The sequence below is a fragment of the Rhea americana genome, unplaced genomic scaffold, assembly GCF_003343005.1.
Source record: "Rhea americana isolate MKP2758 unplaced genomic scaffold, rheAme1 scaffold_15, whole genome shotgun sequence".
Classification (NCBI taxonomy): domain Eukaryota; kingdom Metazoa; phylum Chordata; class Aves; order Rheiformes; family Rheidae; genus Rhea; species Rhea americana.
In genome coordinates this window covers 2,707,510-2,723,951 of record NW_028185594.1, presented here as the reverse complement: position 1 = coordinate 2,723,951, position 16,442 = coordinate 2,707,510, and the positions used below count along the sequence as shown (strand labels likewise).

The 16,442-nt window shown below is 43.7% G+C and overlaps 1 protein-coding gene and 1 long non-coding RNA gene across 2 annotated transcripts in view; one reads left to right on the top strand and one right to left on the bottom strand.

Annotated features, from left to right (window-relative positions):
- LOC146598925 (uncharacterized) overlaps nucleotides 1-13,014 on the top strand; it is a 25,416-nt gene extending 12,402 nt beyond the window's left edge. The window contains exons 3-5 of the long non-coding RNA XR_014895135.1: nucleotides 11,305-11,364; nucleotides 11,863-11,964; nucleotides 12,996-13,014. This is a non-coding gene — a long non-coding RNA (uncharacterized LOC146598925). The remainder of the gene's footprint in view (nucleotides 1-11,304; nucleotides 11,365-11,862; nucleotides 11,965-12,995) is intronic.
- CUNH2orf80 (chromosome unknown C2orf80 homolog) lies at nucleotides 5,865-16,442 on the bottom strand. The gene is made up of 9 exons (XM_085299348.1): nucleotides 16,387-16,442; nucleotides 15,236-15,325; nucleotides 14,316-14,397; nucleotides 13,736-13,818; nucleotides 13,511-13,598; nucleotides 12,813-12,890; nucleotides 7,277-7,364; nucleotides 6,641-6,759; nucleotides 5,865-5,951 (listed from the first exon to the last, which is right to left on the bottom strand). Exons 2-9 carry the CDS (start codon nucleotides 15,274-15,276, stop codon nucleotides 5,865-5,867), a joined length of 666 nt encoding a protein of 221 aa, XP_085155474.1. The 5' UTR covers nucleotides 15,277-15,325; nucleotides 16,387-16,442.

Here is a 16,442-nt window from a genome sequence, read left to right as displayed (position 1 = left end):
CTCTTGGATTTCTCCTTCCTTGCTCTTCCTGTGTTGTTTACCTCTTGCCTAAGTTCATCCTGTGATGGTCAGTCACTCTTCTTTCTCTGGACAAAGCAGGAAGATGGACTTTGCTTTGCTTCCTTTTCAGTACTTTGTCACCCCTTTATTGGGGAAAAGGGAAAATGTCTCTATCCTGTATATGTCTATCTCTTTTTGCCTTCTAGTCCTTTTTTTTTCTGTGCATGTATTTTAACTCAGCAGCATGTTAGGAGGAAATAGTGATTAAAGGGAAGGCTGCATCAACTGTAGGAAAGAATTAAACAGTTTTATTACATGCTTATCAGTGTGTCTGAATTTGTGGCTAGTACTGAATCAGTTTAGGTCTGTCAATACAAATGTTTTCCTTTGTAAGGCTGCTCTAAAATTCAAGAGGAGCAAACTGCATGCAGCTTTACTCACTAGCTGGAGCTGGAAAGGGTTGTTGTCTCCACACTAAAGCAGAACATAGCTAGCATATTATGGAAAATCTTATTCCTTCTTTTTGGAGCTTTTCCTCTGGCACTTTTTTGTTTGTTTGCTACAGGGCTGAATCAAACCTTGACTTGTTCTGCTCTGATTATCAGTTTCTTGAACCAAAATCATAGGCTCCTAAGAACAGGCTGGAATGTGTCATGGAATATGCAAATCCAGTTATACAAATATGTTATCACCACTAGATGAGGCTTCACATCAAAAGAAACTACTGCACTCCAAAAGCATAAGATCATAAATTTGTTTGTTTGAGGAAACTCATTTAAGCATGTGAAGACCTTGTCAATATGATTCATCAGTTAACTTGGCATGCAGATGAACATCTTTGTAGATCTAACTTATTTAAGAGCTCTGTTTGCAATTACACATTCTCTGCCTCCAACAGAACAAATGTGTGTGGCTGTAAGGAGGGAGAGTAGGGGAAGTTTTGGGAGGTTCAGGTGAAGTGTATCTTTGCTTACATGATCTTAGACCAAAGGGAAGGTCTTTCAATGCTGTGGCAAGAGAGGCAAAAAAGAYGTAGGTATTTTCTCAGAGGAGGAAATAGCTTGGTATTAGTGTAGTCTGCTTAAATTGGCTTCTCCTCTCAGCTCTTGTTAAAGATCTGCTGTTGAACCATAGAATATGTGAGTTGGGACCTGAACTTGGACTTGAATCTCTGCTTTAGTATTCAGTATAGTACCTTCTGTTACTAAGAGTTCTAATCTGTTAATAAGGCTGGTTATCATTCCTTGGCTGTCCTAGCAGTCTGCTGCATTGTGCTCACCACCCTCTGTGAAGCTGGAAACCCTATCAGCTTTTTCCTGAGGAAGGAAAAATGGTGTAGCAGCTTTAGACCCCAGAAGGGTTGGAGAAATTGCTACCTAAAAAGCTACATAGCCCAGAGCATCAAGGTGCTAGCACCAGGGTGGGATCAAGGCCCCTAATGTGGGTTGCTGTCTGATGAAGGGGGACTTCAGGTCTCTCAGCTTGGCTTTCACAAACTGAGCCCTGAGTAGGAAGTCACTCCTGGAGTGGACACACAGGAGACAATCAAACACTGGGGCAGACCATGTTTTGTATGTGCGGTCCTTCATCACTACCCACAGGCAGTCCTTAACCTGGAGAAAAGGATCCATGCCCTTTCTGTGAATGAAAACTGAAGTGAGGCATCCAACTTGTCAAAGATAGAAGGGTGGGTGCTTTCTGACCATAAAATTGCATGGTTGCTAGAGCATATGCTTGGTGACATCCTTTCCTGCCTTTGACAAGATTTGAGCCTTTACCGCTAGCCTTCTGGGGAGTAGTCTGAATGTGAACGTGCACATGCATATAGGGCAGAAGAGAGGCAGGTGAGAACAGATTTGGTTTCGAAGACTGAGAATCAAGTGCTGCTGCTTTGCAGAAAAAGTAAGATTTAGCTAGTAGGCATCTTTTGCYATCTTTCTCCTAATGTAGTCCAAAAACTAATAATGATGACCTTGGCCTCTGAGGTGTCTGTCAAAGCAGTCCATTCTTGTGTTCTTTGTTTTCTAGCAGCAGTGCTCAAGCTGACAAGAAAAGTCTGAGGCAGGTTTAGCTGTTAGCTTTTGTGGGAGGTAAGTCCACAGTGAGATCTTGATCCTCCATTACCCTCTTCTGTTCCCACACAGCAGCCATGATTTTCCCAGCTGCCCTTGCCCCAAGTTATGAGTCTGCGGCATCTGCCAAACTGAGTGAAACCTATAGCCCTCACCTTCTGTTACAAAAAGTTTAATTGCTGGCCCACTTAAATGATGGGGCTGCAGTGTGCTTGCCACTTCCAAACAGGCAAATGGACCCTCCTGAACGCTCAACCTTATACTTGAAATCTCTGGGTTGCTTCAGAGCCTCTGCARTGTATCCCTTGTGTGTGGTAAATTGCTGTGAGTAGTCCTTGAAGATGAATGATGTAAGGGAACAGTTGTTCCTGCATGGATTGCACAGAAGAGTTGTTTTTTGAACAGTGGATGTTAATGCAAGTGCCAGTGAAATGCTATGGAGCCTGGTTTCTAGCAGTCTTTGGTAAACATGTCATGTGTTTGCTTTGCAGAAACTGACTGCATGTTTTGCAGTGGCAGTATTTGTCTATGAGTACTTAGCAGGTCATGTCCATAACAGCACCAAACCCGGAGACAACATACTCAGAGGGTAGTCAGTCTTCTCTTGCCCATTTTTCTACCATAAGGTCCTCCTTGGAGCTGGTCTGGGCTAGTCCTAGTTCTGAGCATTCTAAATGCTCTTGGCTATGGAAATGCAGCAAAGGTGCTGAGTCTTCCCTCTTTAACTCCTCTCAGGGTGGCAGCATCTTTTACAACAATTTCTCAGAGTTTGGTTGAAATCAAAACTTTCATTGCTTTAGTTCTGGTATTTGCTCTTGCGATTGTATGCCTCTCAAAGATGTATAAGCCTTCATATATTAGGTTTCATCCTGCCAGAATCGATGCTTTCCCTAAGAGATTAGTTATATTGTCATGCAAACATACCTGTCTCTTAGAATAGTAAAATATGCCTGCTTTGTGCAAGGCAGATGCCAAATGTCTCCACTCTATATTGGGAATAGCTGGAGAATCGGTAGTGACATGTCTGAAGTTGGGATCACTGTTCTTTAAATAAGAGGGAAGTCAGGACTTGCTTGCATGGTACTGAGGGCTCTAACAAATTTGTATGGGGCAAATTAAGATATTACAGCCCTTAGATATTGCTTGGCCCTGTAAGCAGTCTACCTCAACTGCTGGGTTCATGGCCATGGTATTAGCTGAGATCAGCACTGATTTCAGTGTTGTGAACAGGGCTGTGAACTGCAGCATTGTGTGCCTTATCTTTTTCCAGAGTGGATGGTATTGCAAAGTGAGTTGCAGTGTGGTGTTGGGCACCTCAGGACTATGTTAATAGCTTTTTGCGTAGCTGGGAAAAGCTTGACAGTTGCACCAGCTAACTGGTCAACAGAAACCTCTCACTTAGCAAAGCCTTTTTTGCTCAGGAAAGGAAGAAACTTCCTTCAAGGTGACAGAAGGGAATTGCCCACTAATCTCATTGCACCTGTATCTAAGCATTTTCAGGTGCCTGGCTCTAGCTGTGGCTACCCAGGTGGTTGGGTGCTGGCCAACCAGCAGGGGAGGGAGTGGTGAAGGGGCAGGCATTTGCACTTCTGAAAATGAAATGCACCATGTATTGTGCTTATCAGGATAGCAAGACTTCTGTTGGTTGCTTCTGTTAACTCCATCAGTGGCTGCATGATCTTACCTATAACAAGCACCAAGTGCTAGCCAATGATAAGTGAAGACCTTGACCATACTCTAGTTAAAATAATAATAATAATAATACAGCTATTCACCTATTTGTTAAAGCCTTAGCGTTTGTTTTATTTCAGGTCAGTGAACAGAGACCGGTCATGAGATGTTAATCTCTTGCCCTCCATGGCTATTTAATATCCCCTGCAACTATTGTTTTCCTGCTCATGTGATCAGCAGCAATCTTCTCTCCTCCCCTTTCCCTACCACTGTAATGACCTAATTTCAAAGCACTTCTGCTTCGGCCTTCAGGGGGTGCAAATGATGCTATTTGATTCAGGATGAATTTTGTTGAAGTCTTGGGTACTGGCTGCTGCCTATTGCTCTATTGGACTTACTTGCAAGGAGAAGAGAGGTAGATGCCCTGAGGACCAGGGGTGAGCCGGTGCTGGGTGCGATAGGGTAGGCCTGTTGCAGCAGTGAGCACAGGCCATCATGGAGAGGTAGGAACAGCTAAATGGGATTAGATGGTGAGTTTTAGCAATCCTGCTCCCTGTAAGACCAGGCTGAAACAGCTGGTGCTGTAGATACCTGCAAAATGCTCCCTGGCTTCCTGTGTCAGGGGAAGAGTGATCTGAATGACAACCAGAGGTCCCTTCTAGCCTTATCYTGGCTCACATAGCTCAAGGGGCAAGTGAGGGGAGGCATGGTATGGGTAAGAGCCCCCTGTCACTGCTGGCACAGAGACCTACCAGTTAAACTGATTTTTGAATGTGCAAAGCTGTAGTAAGTTTTCTGCCATATACAGCTCAGAATTGAGGACAGACTTTTACAGCAATGAGATTTTACTTTAAACTGTGAATTTTAACAGGAAATTTGTGATAAGTTCTTTCAAAAACAAAGTGAACCTGGTGAGCTGAAAACAAACTTTGACTCATCAGGGTTTCTAAAAGGCCCTTTGAATCTGTAAGGTTTTGGAAGGTGTGCTAAGTTTAACCATTTCACAGGCTTTGCTGGTGCAGTGTTGTCTTCTGGCATCTCCATAAATAGGATCAGTGCCTGAGAGCCAATAAGCAGAAGAATAAAAACAGTTTTGCTTCACAGATGTTTATTTTTCTTTAGCATTTTTGCATTCGAGTACAGAAACATCTCCCAAGGCATGAGTTAAGGTAGCCTTAAAATACGTGACCAGCMTTTGGATGGCTGTTTGGCTATGCCCTGGCTGAAACGAAGCTGAAATCTTTAATTCTGTCTTTTTATATATATGTAAAAAGCTCTGATGGAGTCTCTCTACCCTGAAATCAGTGTTATATGTGTCCCCTCAGCAGTGAACACTTCTACTCCACTGAGTCCTGGAACTTCTATGTAAGTAAATAGAAAGAGTCCTATAAAAACATGCTGTACTGAGCCTAGGCTACCAGCCAGAGGGAGAAGGAGGTGGAAGGAGAATGTGTACCCAAGTCTTATYCCAAGATGGAGTTTGGATATGAATGAAGGTTGTGACAGTTCCTGCAGGAGATGGAGAGTCGTCTTGGGCTGCACAATGTAGAAACAACGGGAGCAAACCCTTAGAGACCTACAAATGGGGAATGGAAGATGATGAAAGGCTCCAATATTGCACTGGCAATGTGGGAGAGGTTTTTCTGTAGTTGACTCTTCTCTCCCATCTTGCTCATATTTCTGAGAAATAACAATTAAAGGGAAGGGCTGAGGAAAATGGGCTTACCATAGGAGGCACAACCCTCTTGTGACAGTGTTCCTCATTTCTGCCCCACTCTGTATGATGTGTGGGAATGGCACAGGACTGTGAGCATGGGGAAGTGTGTATTCCCTGGCTGTACAAAGTGCTGCAGCCTCTCTTTGGCTCTATCTTTCTCTGCAGAGTATCATGGTCAGTTAAGAAGCTGGAGAGTAATAAGGATGCACTGGGGAAATTAAGCTCTCTGCACTCCAGCAGGGAAGCAGGAAAGAGATGACTAGGAGAAGAGCAGGGAGTGTGCAAGTCTTGAGTGCAAGACAGGAGGGATGAGAAGAGGAACACTAATATTAAAAAAAAAAAAAAACAAAGACATCACTTACGTCACCTAGCTGTAGGTGAGCTGCATGAAATCTGAGTCCTTGTTATGCCTTAGCTTTCTTTGCCTTCTCTCCTTTCAGATTTGTTCCAAGCTTTTCTGGAGAGGTTCCTTGTTTTCCTTCTGTAGCTCCCTGCAGGATGCAAATGTTAAACACAAGCACAGCATGCCAGGCTGAATGAGTCAGGAGAGAGGGAGACTGCACAGTGGATCAGCTTCCCTCCTGCTTTGTGAAATGCATTGCACGTTGAACTCAGAGGTGYAGGGGAGCCCCCTTATACTGCTCATTCAAATTCCTGCTGTTGCTAGAAGGAACGCTTTCTCAACTCTGTTACTCTGCGGACTTGGAGCAAACAATTGCCTTTGGCAAATCACATACAAATAGAAAGCTGGAGCCTAATTTGTGTCTGTGCCTGGCTAATGACCTAACACCACCGGGTTTTTTTATGGTATTTTTTTTAACAGTCTTCAACTTCTTTTTGACCTAGAAGTGATGGTAGTGAATGTTTTGCAGTGAATATTAGCCAGAAGAACTTCTTTCATGTGTGCATGTTGAGAATATTCCTGGAATGTGACTTTCCAGCTCATGAGTGATACCTCTTGCCTAACATATGATACAGTTACCGTGAAAGTCAAATCTAGGATTGATGCTGTAAATAAATTACCACTACTATGAAACTTTTCATGCCATGGAGCATTAAGATGGGCCTGTAAGAAAGGCTCTGTGGGCTCTGGGTGGCCAGAGGCACCACTCTAGCTGTGACATTCAGAGGAAAGATTGCAAAAATGGCTTGCTGACTTATGTGAAATTTTCAAACCTACTTTGTCATCCTGCTGCTTTCTTCTGGTCAGTGAGTCAAGTYGCTTCCCGTCCTTTTTAGCTGTCCTTGTTGAACCAAGGTTGGTCTTTTGATTTGCTGCTCCTCTCTGGTACTTGATGCCTTAGGAAGGAGAAAGAGCCAAGTATCGTCTTGGGCCTGCAAAGTACCCTTGAGCATGGAATCAGTTGTGTAAAATGACTAGAGGTGAAGGGCACTAGTATCAAATTCCCTAATGCTGATGGAGTTCCCCTCATTTTTGCTGCGTTTGGAGAAGATAACCGTAACCAACCTTTGCCGGAGTCCAAATATTAGTCAAGTGTTTGTCAGATGTGAAGGCTGGCCCTACTGCAGAAATGGATAAACTTTCACCAGTAATGTTATACTTCAGCTGGAGAATAAAATACTGCTTTTTGCAACTATTATGTACTTTGGGAGCCTGAGGTAGATACTATTTCCAGGCTGCTGTAGGAAGATCCCCATGACAGGAATGGGCATGGAGCATGGGATACATGATCCTTTTTACATGTAGCTTTTGGAGCTCTGTGGGCTGTAATATGGTGGCAGTGCTGGGACAAGCAGCTGCTGCCCCATGTCCCCTGCCCTGGCCATATGGGGAATTGGGGTGAAATGTGCTCACTGTGCTTCCAGGTGTGCTCTGCAGCTCTGGGGGCWGTCAGCATGGCAAATGGGTGCAGGGAAAGGTTGAAAGGGTGAATCCAGTGGTCCTGGAAAAACAGTAATTCAGATTAGTACATCTGCAGAAACCATGTGCCAAGCCAAACAGGCATATCCTTCTGTGTAGTCGGTTAAAAAGTAAGATAACTRCTTCAGAGACCTTGATGGGCAAGTGAGGAGAGCTCCGCTGAATGGTGCTTGGCCCACTCAGCTTTCCGAAGTGTCCGTCTTTACTGCCAGGACATGGCTGTTGGTTGTGCAGTAGCAGACCTGCTGCAGTGTGTAGTGGTGTGTGCACAGGGCAGTCCGCGATCTGCCCCAACACCCTGGCCTGGGGCTGCTCAGCTGTTCACATGGGAGCTGCTGAAGTGTCTTGGTGGGGTAGGAAACAGAGGTGGCAGGCAGTTGGGACAGCAACTGTTATCCTCCTCAGGCTAAGTGGGCCCTGCTCATGATTSAGAAATTTTTAGTTCCTCCAAGAACATGACCAGGCTCTGAGTGCTAGTATTTATGTAGCTTGGTAATCTGGTGCTCAATTTTTTTTAAGGAGATCTAAAAATTCAAAAGGCATGGGAGGTTATAGGAATCTCCATTATTTTCTTTTGTAGGGAAACAGRGGAAGGTGACCAAACCTGAGATCCACAAAAGTTAAATTTTACAATGGTCTGAATTGCAGCTCAAATTGTGGACTCTTAAAGAGGGATAAATTGTGCTTCCAGAGTTACTGTTAATGAAAACAGTAGCTTTAACTGTTTAAACTGATTAGGGCTCTGGAAAATTAATTATACTTACTCTCCAAATTCAGCAAAGCGTTTTGGTTCCCTTCTTACAGGGTGGGAATGAGCTTAAGCCCCTGCTTAAAATTAAGCAGTGTCACCCGCTGAAATGGAAACTAGAGATCCTGGTAACAATGGCTTATCTTCCTCTTCAGAATATYTTATAACTTTGCCACCTTATGACGAYCATGGAAGTATCCCAACCCCACTAKAGACAGGTGCTATGTAAATGCAATGTTACATGAGAATAACAGGGAGACTGTTCCTTCCTAGTGTTGAGTAACAGAATATGAATCAAAACTTTTTTTTTTAAAAAAAAAAAGTGGAGAACAGCATGAGTAGCTGGAAAATTTTACAAGAAAACCTCACTCCTCTGCRGTGTATGGTATGCACTCAGAAGGGATATTTCTAAAAATATCCTGGTTTGGGAATTCGTAGCAAAAAATTCATGCCATAAGAGAAATAACAGTAAAAATAGTGTAATGTTCACAGCAAAAGCTACCCRCTAGAGCAGCATGGAAGATCCCTGCACTGAAAGAACAGGTTGTGAAATGCTTCTAAATAGGATCGAATGGAATAATTCAGTYGAGAGGTCATGGCCAAGGCTTTCTGGGGTATGTAATACCGAGTTACAAAGTGCAGTTCTAGCCTTTTCTGGTCACTGGGTGGCAGTCCATCATTAATATTAAGGCCAAGCAAGATTACATATTTTTATAAGGGCATCAGAAATGCTGTGAACTACATGTGAACCACCTATTATAGTCTGATTACAATTCCACAGCAACTTTTAATGATTGTTTGGGAAGCATTAATAAGCTCTGCATCACTGAAAATAAAACCTACTTATTACAGAGAAAAATGCTCCTTTGTTAAATAGCTAGGCCATGCAATAAAGTATTCTTGTGACTTATGAATTAAAGATTATAAGCTCTCCCTTATTTTTAGAGTGCAATTTCACTCAGACTGCACACCTGCTTTTGCACAGGCCACCTCTGAACACCAGCAAGGCCCTCAAAGCAGCTTATATCTCCCTAGGACCTGCAGGACATCCTTTCTCACTTGACATTAGCAGTAATGATATCACACTAATGGGGCTGCTGCCCAGGAGCTGAACTGTACCTTAGCATGGTTGTGCGTAGTCAGACTGCCCTTTCCCCCTTTCTCCCTGGCACACTGAGGCAGAGGAGGAACTGAGCAGTTCAGCTTACTGTTATGTCTAAAGAGAAGGGCTAGAGCTAGTTTGCTATTAACAAAGGGGCAGAAGCCAAAGGAGCAGACAGCTTGAATTTTGTTAGGCAACATCTCTTAAAGAGCACACATGTTACTAAATTCAAATACTCTGATACAAATGATGCACCTTTATGCAAGAGGAGATTCTTTGAAGGGTATTGCTTAGATCGCACAGGGCTGGGCTGGCAGCTGGTGAGAGAAGGGGCCTGTGGCATGGCATTGCCACRGCTAGGAGTTCCTGGGCAGTTTCATGGCAGAGGAGGGTTGGGGTTATGAGAATGGGCATTGAACTGGTGGTACTTTAGACTCTTCTAGACCCAAAAGGCAGAAAGCTTTTTTTCTATTAAATAAGTTCTATTTGTTTRTTTTTATTTGGGGTGGATTCTGCAAGGTGTGTGATGCCAGCAATGCTGAAAGCCTTGTGAGTAATTTTGAGAATAGATTATCCCTTTAAGACAAGGGCTAAGTGTAGGCACCCGGATCAGGGCAAGGAAAGACTGAAGACCCTTAACTGGTTAAATCTGCAGAGCGAACATAAGATCTGATCAGCTAAGTTGCAGTGAATATCTCCTTTTTGTCCACTGTAGGTTTGTGGGGGGTGTCATACTGGGTTTTTTGTTTTTTGGGTTTTTTGTTTGTTTGCTTTTCTTCAGATGTAGATGATGTTGTTGCTCAGTTATAGTTGTCTTCTGTATCCAGTTTTGCATGGACCAAATACGTAGTTTCTAGTAGTTTGAGGATAACTTYCAGCAGAGGAACAGCACAACAGAGCAAAATAACCTGCTTCTGCCTTTTCAGGAACAAAAATATGTCCCTGAAGGCTAGATACTGAACACAAAGAGCTTTTATATATCTGTGCTTGCCTTGCACTGGCACTTTGGTGTGAGTCTTTGCCAACCCAAGTGGACAATGTGCAGTTCAGAAAGGAACCATGGAGTCTGTGGTCAGCTGGGCATTTAAGCCATAAAGAAGTATGCCCCCCCCCCCCAAAAAAAAAAAAAAAAAAAAAAAAACACTTCATAAATCTCTAAACCCAGGAGCATAGCATTCAAATCATCAAACATGCTGCAGTTGACTCCTTAGACTGAAGGGATGGTGCAGGGATTTTAGAAGTGATCCTTATGGTGCTAGAGACTTTTGACAGCAAAGTTGTAATAAGGGGTCAAACACTAGTGCCACCTTTAGCAGCACCTCTTGTCAGCCATCTCTCCCTCCATGTCTTTCCTTATCTGTCCCCTCCTCTAGCAGCTGTTGCTTTTTCTTAGATATGCTTGAGCAGTGGGGTTGTGTCTCCCTTGGCAGAAGTTCTGGTGGGCTGTTTACRTGGGTTTCTGAGCTGGCTGGCACAAGGCAATTCCTTGCCTTCCTCCAAATAGGTTGTCAYTGCAGCCCTCTGCTACCTAAATCCTGCCACTTAAGCCCAGCACAGTGCCCCTGCATGCACTGACTGGGTGCTCATGTGTGACTGCAGTAAACCTTGTAATTTCTGCCCAATACAACTATAGAGGTTGGCCTGGGTGTTASTGGTTCCCTAAAACCTGATGGACCATTTCACATACAAGCTCTAGGAGGTTTTGTCCTCAGTGAGGGAGTCATTTGTCTCATGGGTCTCAAACAATATTTGATTCTTTCGCTTAATTAAGATTTGTAAGAGTACGTTTAGATGAAGGCATGCAAGAGGCACGTAGTCTGCTGCCTGCCTTAGGAGCTGACTGTACCCAGGCAGCTCTAGTACGGGGACTGACAGTGAACCATGTTACCAAAGCACTATGCCTGAAAAAATATATTCTGCTTCTCTCAGGAGAGGTTTTAAGTGCAAAGAAAGATCCAGGCTTTTTGGCTCTGCTATGGATACTGTCTGATCTTGGGCAAGTCATTTAATCTCTGTCTCAGTCAATCGTCTGTAAAGCAGGATAATGTTACTTCTGTTCTCTGCAATAATGAAATAATAAAACCTTGGGCATGTTTTCTGTTTCTATTGTAGGATCTGGCATGAGGGTATCTCCAGACTCTGGTAGAGCATCTCCTCCCTGCAGATACACAGGTAACAGATAATCTTGCAGTCACAGTCACTGGTTTGTTCTGTTTAATTTGTGTCCAACTTACGTAGGACTGTAACTCACTGCAAGTGGAAAAACTGTCTTGGCATTGTTCTCTTGTTCTCCTCTTTCTTGCATTGAAGAGAAAAGCTAAGGCGTTCTGAAGGGTGCCATCTCCAATCCTTCACCAGCATTCAAGGACRATTTCTAGGGTGCGGTTATTGAATCTCCTTAAATAATGTCATGTAACACTCATGTAAGAGTTGAGTTTCTGTAACCTAGCATTGATTTTTATGAAGTTACCTAAAATCAGGACACCAAGACTAACACCTGAAGTGTTGTCATACCCTGCCAAGGAACAGACAGTAGCTAACCAAAAAATGGAGACTTAGAGGTCTCAGTCTTGTAAAGGTCTTGAGGCAAACTTTTTAATATGGGATTTAACATTTTTGGTTCCTCTGACAAATGCCTAATCCCAGACCACTTGCTCATTTACTTGGCAGGAACGTTTATTAGCTTAAATGGGGGAAAAATGGTTGAAGGAGCCCATGAAGGATCTGCAAAGACCATACAGAAGAGAGGGGCTGAAGAACTGTGGCAGAGAGGTAAACTGTGTTACTCCTTTAGAAAATTGGTCACAGGACACCCTGTGACCCATCTCTGGCTCCTGGGTGAGGCCAGGTGCTAGAAAAGCTTAGGCCTTACCCTGCAGTTTTCAGTGAGAGTGGAGACTTTTGGGTCAAAGCCTGAGTGTACAGGTGAGAGAGAAAAGGCACAGGTGCACTACATCTTTGGCAGCCAGAGAACAATCCCAAAGGAAGAAAGCAAGCACTAGCTTCAGATAAAAGTCATGCTGCCAAACCCTGTCTATTGGTCTTGCATGGTATCTGAATGCTTGTACTCTGCTGCAACAGGGAGTCATAAGTGCGTATTGCTCCCTCCCATGCATTGTCCCCARACCACTGCTGGTCTAAGAGTAAAAAGAGTAGATTCTATAGAAAGCAATTAACTCCTTTCCTTTTATTAGAGAGCTGAGATAAACCATAGCTATAATAGCTAGATAATATGATCTGCAAGAAACTAAGAAATACTCTGTATTCTGCAGGTTTGACAGATATGCTCTGGCAGGAGGGCTGAGGTATACTGTGGACAACTGCCACCTCRCATGGAGGCTTTACACCTTGCAGTGAGGCTGCAAGGCACACAGCTCTAAGCCCTGATGGCAGATGTGTGGCAGGGAGAAAAGGGGATGATTTGCCAGGGTTTACTCTGTGTGGGGAAAATGTGGAAAGGGAAAGGATACAGGGCTGAGGAATTTAGGAGAGAGGTAGCAGAGCCACACTTTGATGGTGCTCCCTAGAATGCTACTCTGCCCCATGCACTGGACCAGGCTGCTATAGGTGTGAGATCCTCACTCAGACCCCTGTAAGAGATAAATCTGCAAACCACTCACTTTTGCAGAGCTCTGCCAGCGTGTTGCTGAGTGCCTCATGCTGTAAATCTCAAAGACATCTTCAACAGGAATGCTGTTCTGTGAAAACAGTTAAGGCAAAGGGTCAGCTCTCAGGAGAAGTATTCTTTAAAATCAGCGTATGAAACCCAGCTAATACTCCCTTTCCTTTGAATTTTGAAACAGGTTTCACATGAACTCCTAGTATTGCTTCAAGTTCCTATTACGTATCTTCCTGAGACTTGGTCCTACAACCTGCTTTTAGAGGGCCTGAAAGTAAATACAGGAGAATCTGGGGGAGAGAACAAGGAAGTGAGTCCTTTGTCCCATCATAACAGCCACAGTGGCTTAAGGTGAGTATATTGCATGTACTGAGGGACTAGTTTGGAAGATCACACTGCATCTTTGCTGGGATTGTTACACTCTCTCTGCTTATGCCTGTTTCCATGATCATTTTGTATTGATACCCCTTATGTGTGAAACAAGGTAAGTACTGATACACCCTCACAGAGTGACCTACTGAAACTGCCTATTTTGCTTTCTCAGGCTGAGCAAAACTTAATGACTACGTGATAAAATGAGTCATATCTGTAATATTTGCATTATCTGTATGCTGTGCTTTTTATAAGCAAAGACATGCAGGATACAGGGAGACAGCTGCCATAGAGCAAAAGATTCTAGTATCTTTCTCGCCCTCTTACCATTAATATTCCAGCATATGAAGATAATATCATAGCTTCTCTCTCAGATCGGTTGGGATACATGTATCTGCTGCAAGTTGCCAAATTCCTGCATGATTTTTTGAACAAGATGTTTAGCCTGGTGTTATAAAAGCAAAAAAGCTGGACCGATTCACTGCTGCTTTCACTGCGCTCACACAGGTGTAGCCCATTGCAGCATTAGGGCCTTAGCTTTGCAGTACTCACATTTCCTCTGATGTATGCTGAGGCTGAGTGTCTGAGTCATTTAGCCACAGCAAAGCAACACTGAGGGCCAAGTTGTAATGAGCCTGGAAAGAGAGAAGCACCCCAACTGTCTGTTCTGCTGTAATCACTCGACCCAGGAATTGAGAGAGTGTGTAGGAATACAGGGGGAGATGAGCTGCAGCCCAGTGTACGCAGTTGGTGTCTTACAGTTGGTGAGACACTTGTTGAGGTTTGAGGCATTTTAAACATGCCTGGGAAGACTTTCTCACTCATTTGAGAGGTTTTATTATGCACYGACAGCTTTAGTTTATCTGCAAGTCTCTTCAGATGGTTAACTTCAACCTTCTCAAATGTCCTTTGTTTATGAGCTTTGTCTTGATGAAAAATCAGTCAGCACTTAAATTACTGCATATGTTACACTTGGRTGTTATCTACAGCCAATCTCTGTAGATGAGAGAGTAATGAGCTTTTATTGATCACTGTAAGAACAGCTTATCTAGGTGTATCAAACAGACATCCTTCAGAGTTCTCATTAGCCCTGCAGATAAAGGGGTACAGGATTGGAAATAAATCTGGTTACCATGTCATCTAGAAAGGTGGACTGCCTTTGTCCTCTTGGATCAAATTCATTTTCTCGTAGTCTGATGCCAACATAATCACTCCTTAAAGCAAGAGAGCAACTTTGAATTACCACCAGTTCTAAGCAATCCAGTACAAGGAAGATAAACTAGGCAATACCAAGGTCAGTGTAAAATTAGGGCTATTTTTTTTTTTTAATGACTCAGGGTTAGGAATCTTGTGTGGGATTTCTCATAGCTCCATCTTGATTAGGATGGAGCATCCTAATTTTTGCATCACAAGCAGTCTTAGCTTCCCTCAGACCATGTTGCTGTCTTTCTCAGAAGCTTCAAAATACAGGAAGAAGCATAAATGTGAAAAGAGTATTACAAGTCTGGAACCTCACAGCAAGGGTTTCAAAGCAGAGCCAAGAGACTGAAAGASGTACTTCACTGGTGTTTGTTTTTCTCATTAGCAGAGGGCCTGAGTCTGCAATATTTCCTGAGACTGAGTAGTACTGATCTATGCAAGGAGACCAGAAAAGGGCTGGCATTGAATAGAGAAGCTCCCAGAAGCTGTCTGCTGGGCACTCCTGCATCTAAGAGCACTAACAGACCACTTATAGTGGCTGCTCTGGATGTACACTGGATGTATGGCAAGGGAGGAACTCTGCACCTCCCTGCACAGCCCAGGCCTTGCTCTGTGCTAGTGGGAATGAGACATCTCTGCTGTTGTGTGTGCAGTCAGACTCTGTCACGCTGCAGACAGCATATAGAGCATGCTAGAAAAWTAGGAGTATCTAAAAGGAAGTCTGTCCATGCTTTCCAGCAAGAAAAGCCTAAGGACTTACAGCTGTTACCCAGCTAAGTCCTGCAACCTGTTGCAATGAAAGCAAGTCTGTCTCAAATTCGGTACAGGAAGTTATGGGCGGAGAATACTTACAGGAGTTTTTCAATCTCCTTCTTTAAGCGTTGTCTTTCCATGGCCAGAGATGTTCTAGTTGTCACTGCAATGTAAATGGCTCACTGAAATCTAGAAGAGAGGAAAAAGTGCATGCCACCAAGTGTCCCTGTCACAGTGAGCAAAGTGGAACCATGGGCAGAAGCGTATGGGACACTTAGACCCCTACAGAAATGTGGCCAAAACCAATTTCCAAGTTGAACTGGACTAGACCTGGAGAGAAAAGATAGTCAAGGAAGAGAAGATGACATGCAGAGCACTGAAAGTGGGAATAAGGAGTTTGATGATGGAAAAGGGCCAGGATGGGCCCATTTACAATGAGCATCTATCTTGAATATGACTTGTCAGCTAGCAGGCTTCTTGCATCCCCATCAGTGATGCATGTTTTCTAACATAATGTCCACCTACTGCACAGTCTCTACCTGCTACTTGTTCTTAGTTCTTAGCACCTGGTTTTTCCTCCCACTGTGTATGTGTTAATCAGACCTGTGTGGTAAAAAGAGGGGTTGGATAAAGGCCGTTTGTTGGCTGTAGATCACTGAATGGACTGGGAAGAGGACAGGCTCGAAGAGACAAGATGGCAGCTGTCTGGACAGGATGTAGGAAAGAGAGCAGCCAGCACCTTGGTCCACCAGTTTCCTAGAAAACCAAAACATACACTTCTCAGCCCCATAATTCACAGCCACAGAGGCCYAGCCAGGCAGCAAGTGCACTAGCTAGTTTTCTAATGCAAAAAGGTAACCATCTCCTAGCCCTGCTGTGTATTTTACTGCAGGTAACAGTAAGTATTCTGGGCAGGATCCTCAGTTAGTAGGAGTTAGTAGGGACTGCTGAAAACCTGTAGGATGACTTACGCTACACAAGGTGCTGGCTCATCATTTATAACTGCAGTGCTTGGTCCCACTGGGGAGAAGGTTTCAAAGCAGTGAGCAAAGACATCTCACTAGGCAGTAAAAGGCTACATCTGGAGTATTCCCAGCCTGAACTGGCTTCTTCAGAAAAGAAGAACCCATGGATTATTATAAATATGCAAAGAAATCTATGACATGCTTGGTAAGCTCATCTGTGTTACTGGATATAGTCTCCCTATTCTTTTTCTCTCTCACACGTGTACACAAGAAATCATGCATTACCTGTGTCAAACTCATTGGAATAGGCCTCAGGATCCAGGTTTGGGGCTTCTCTGACT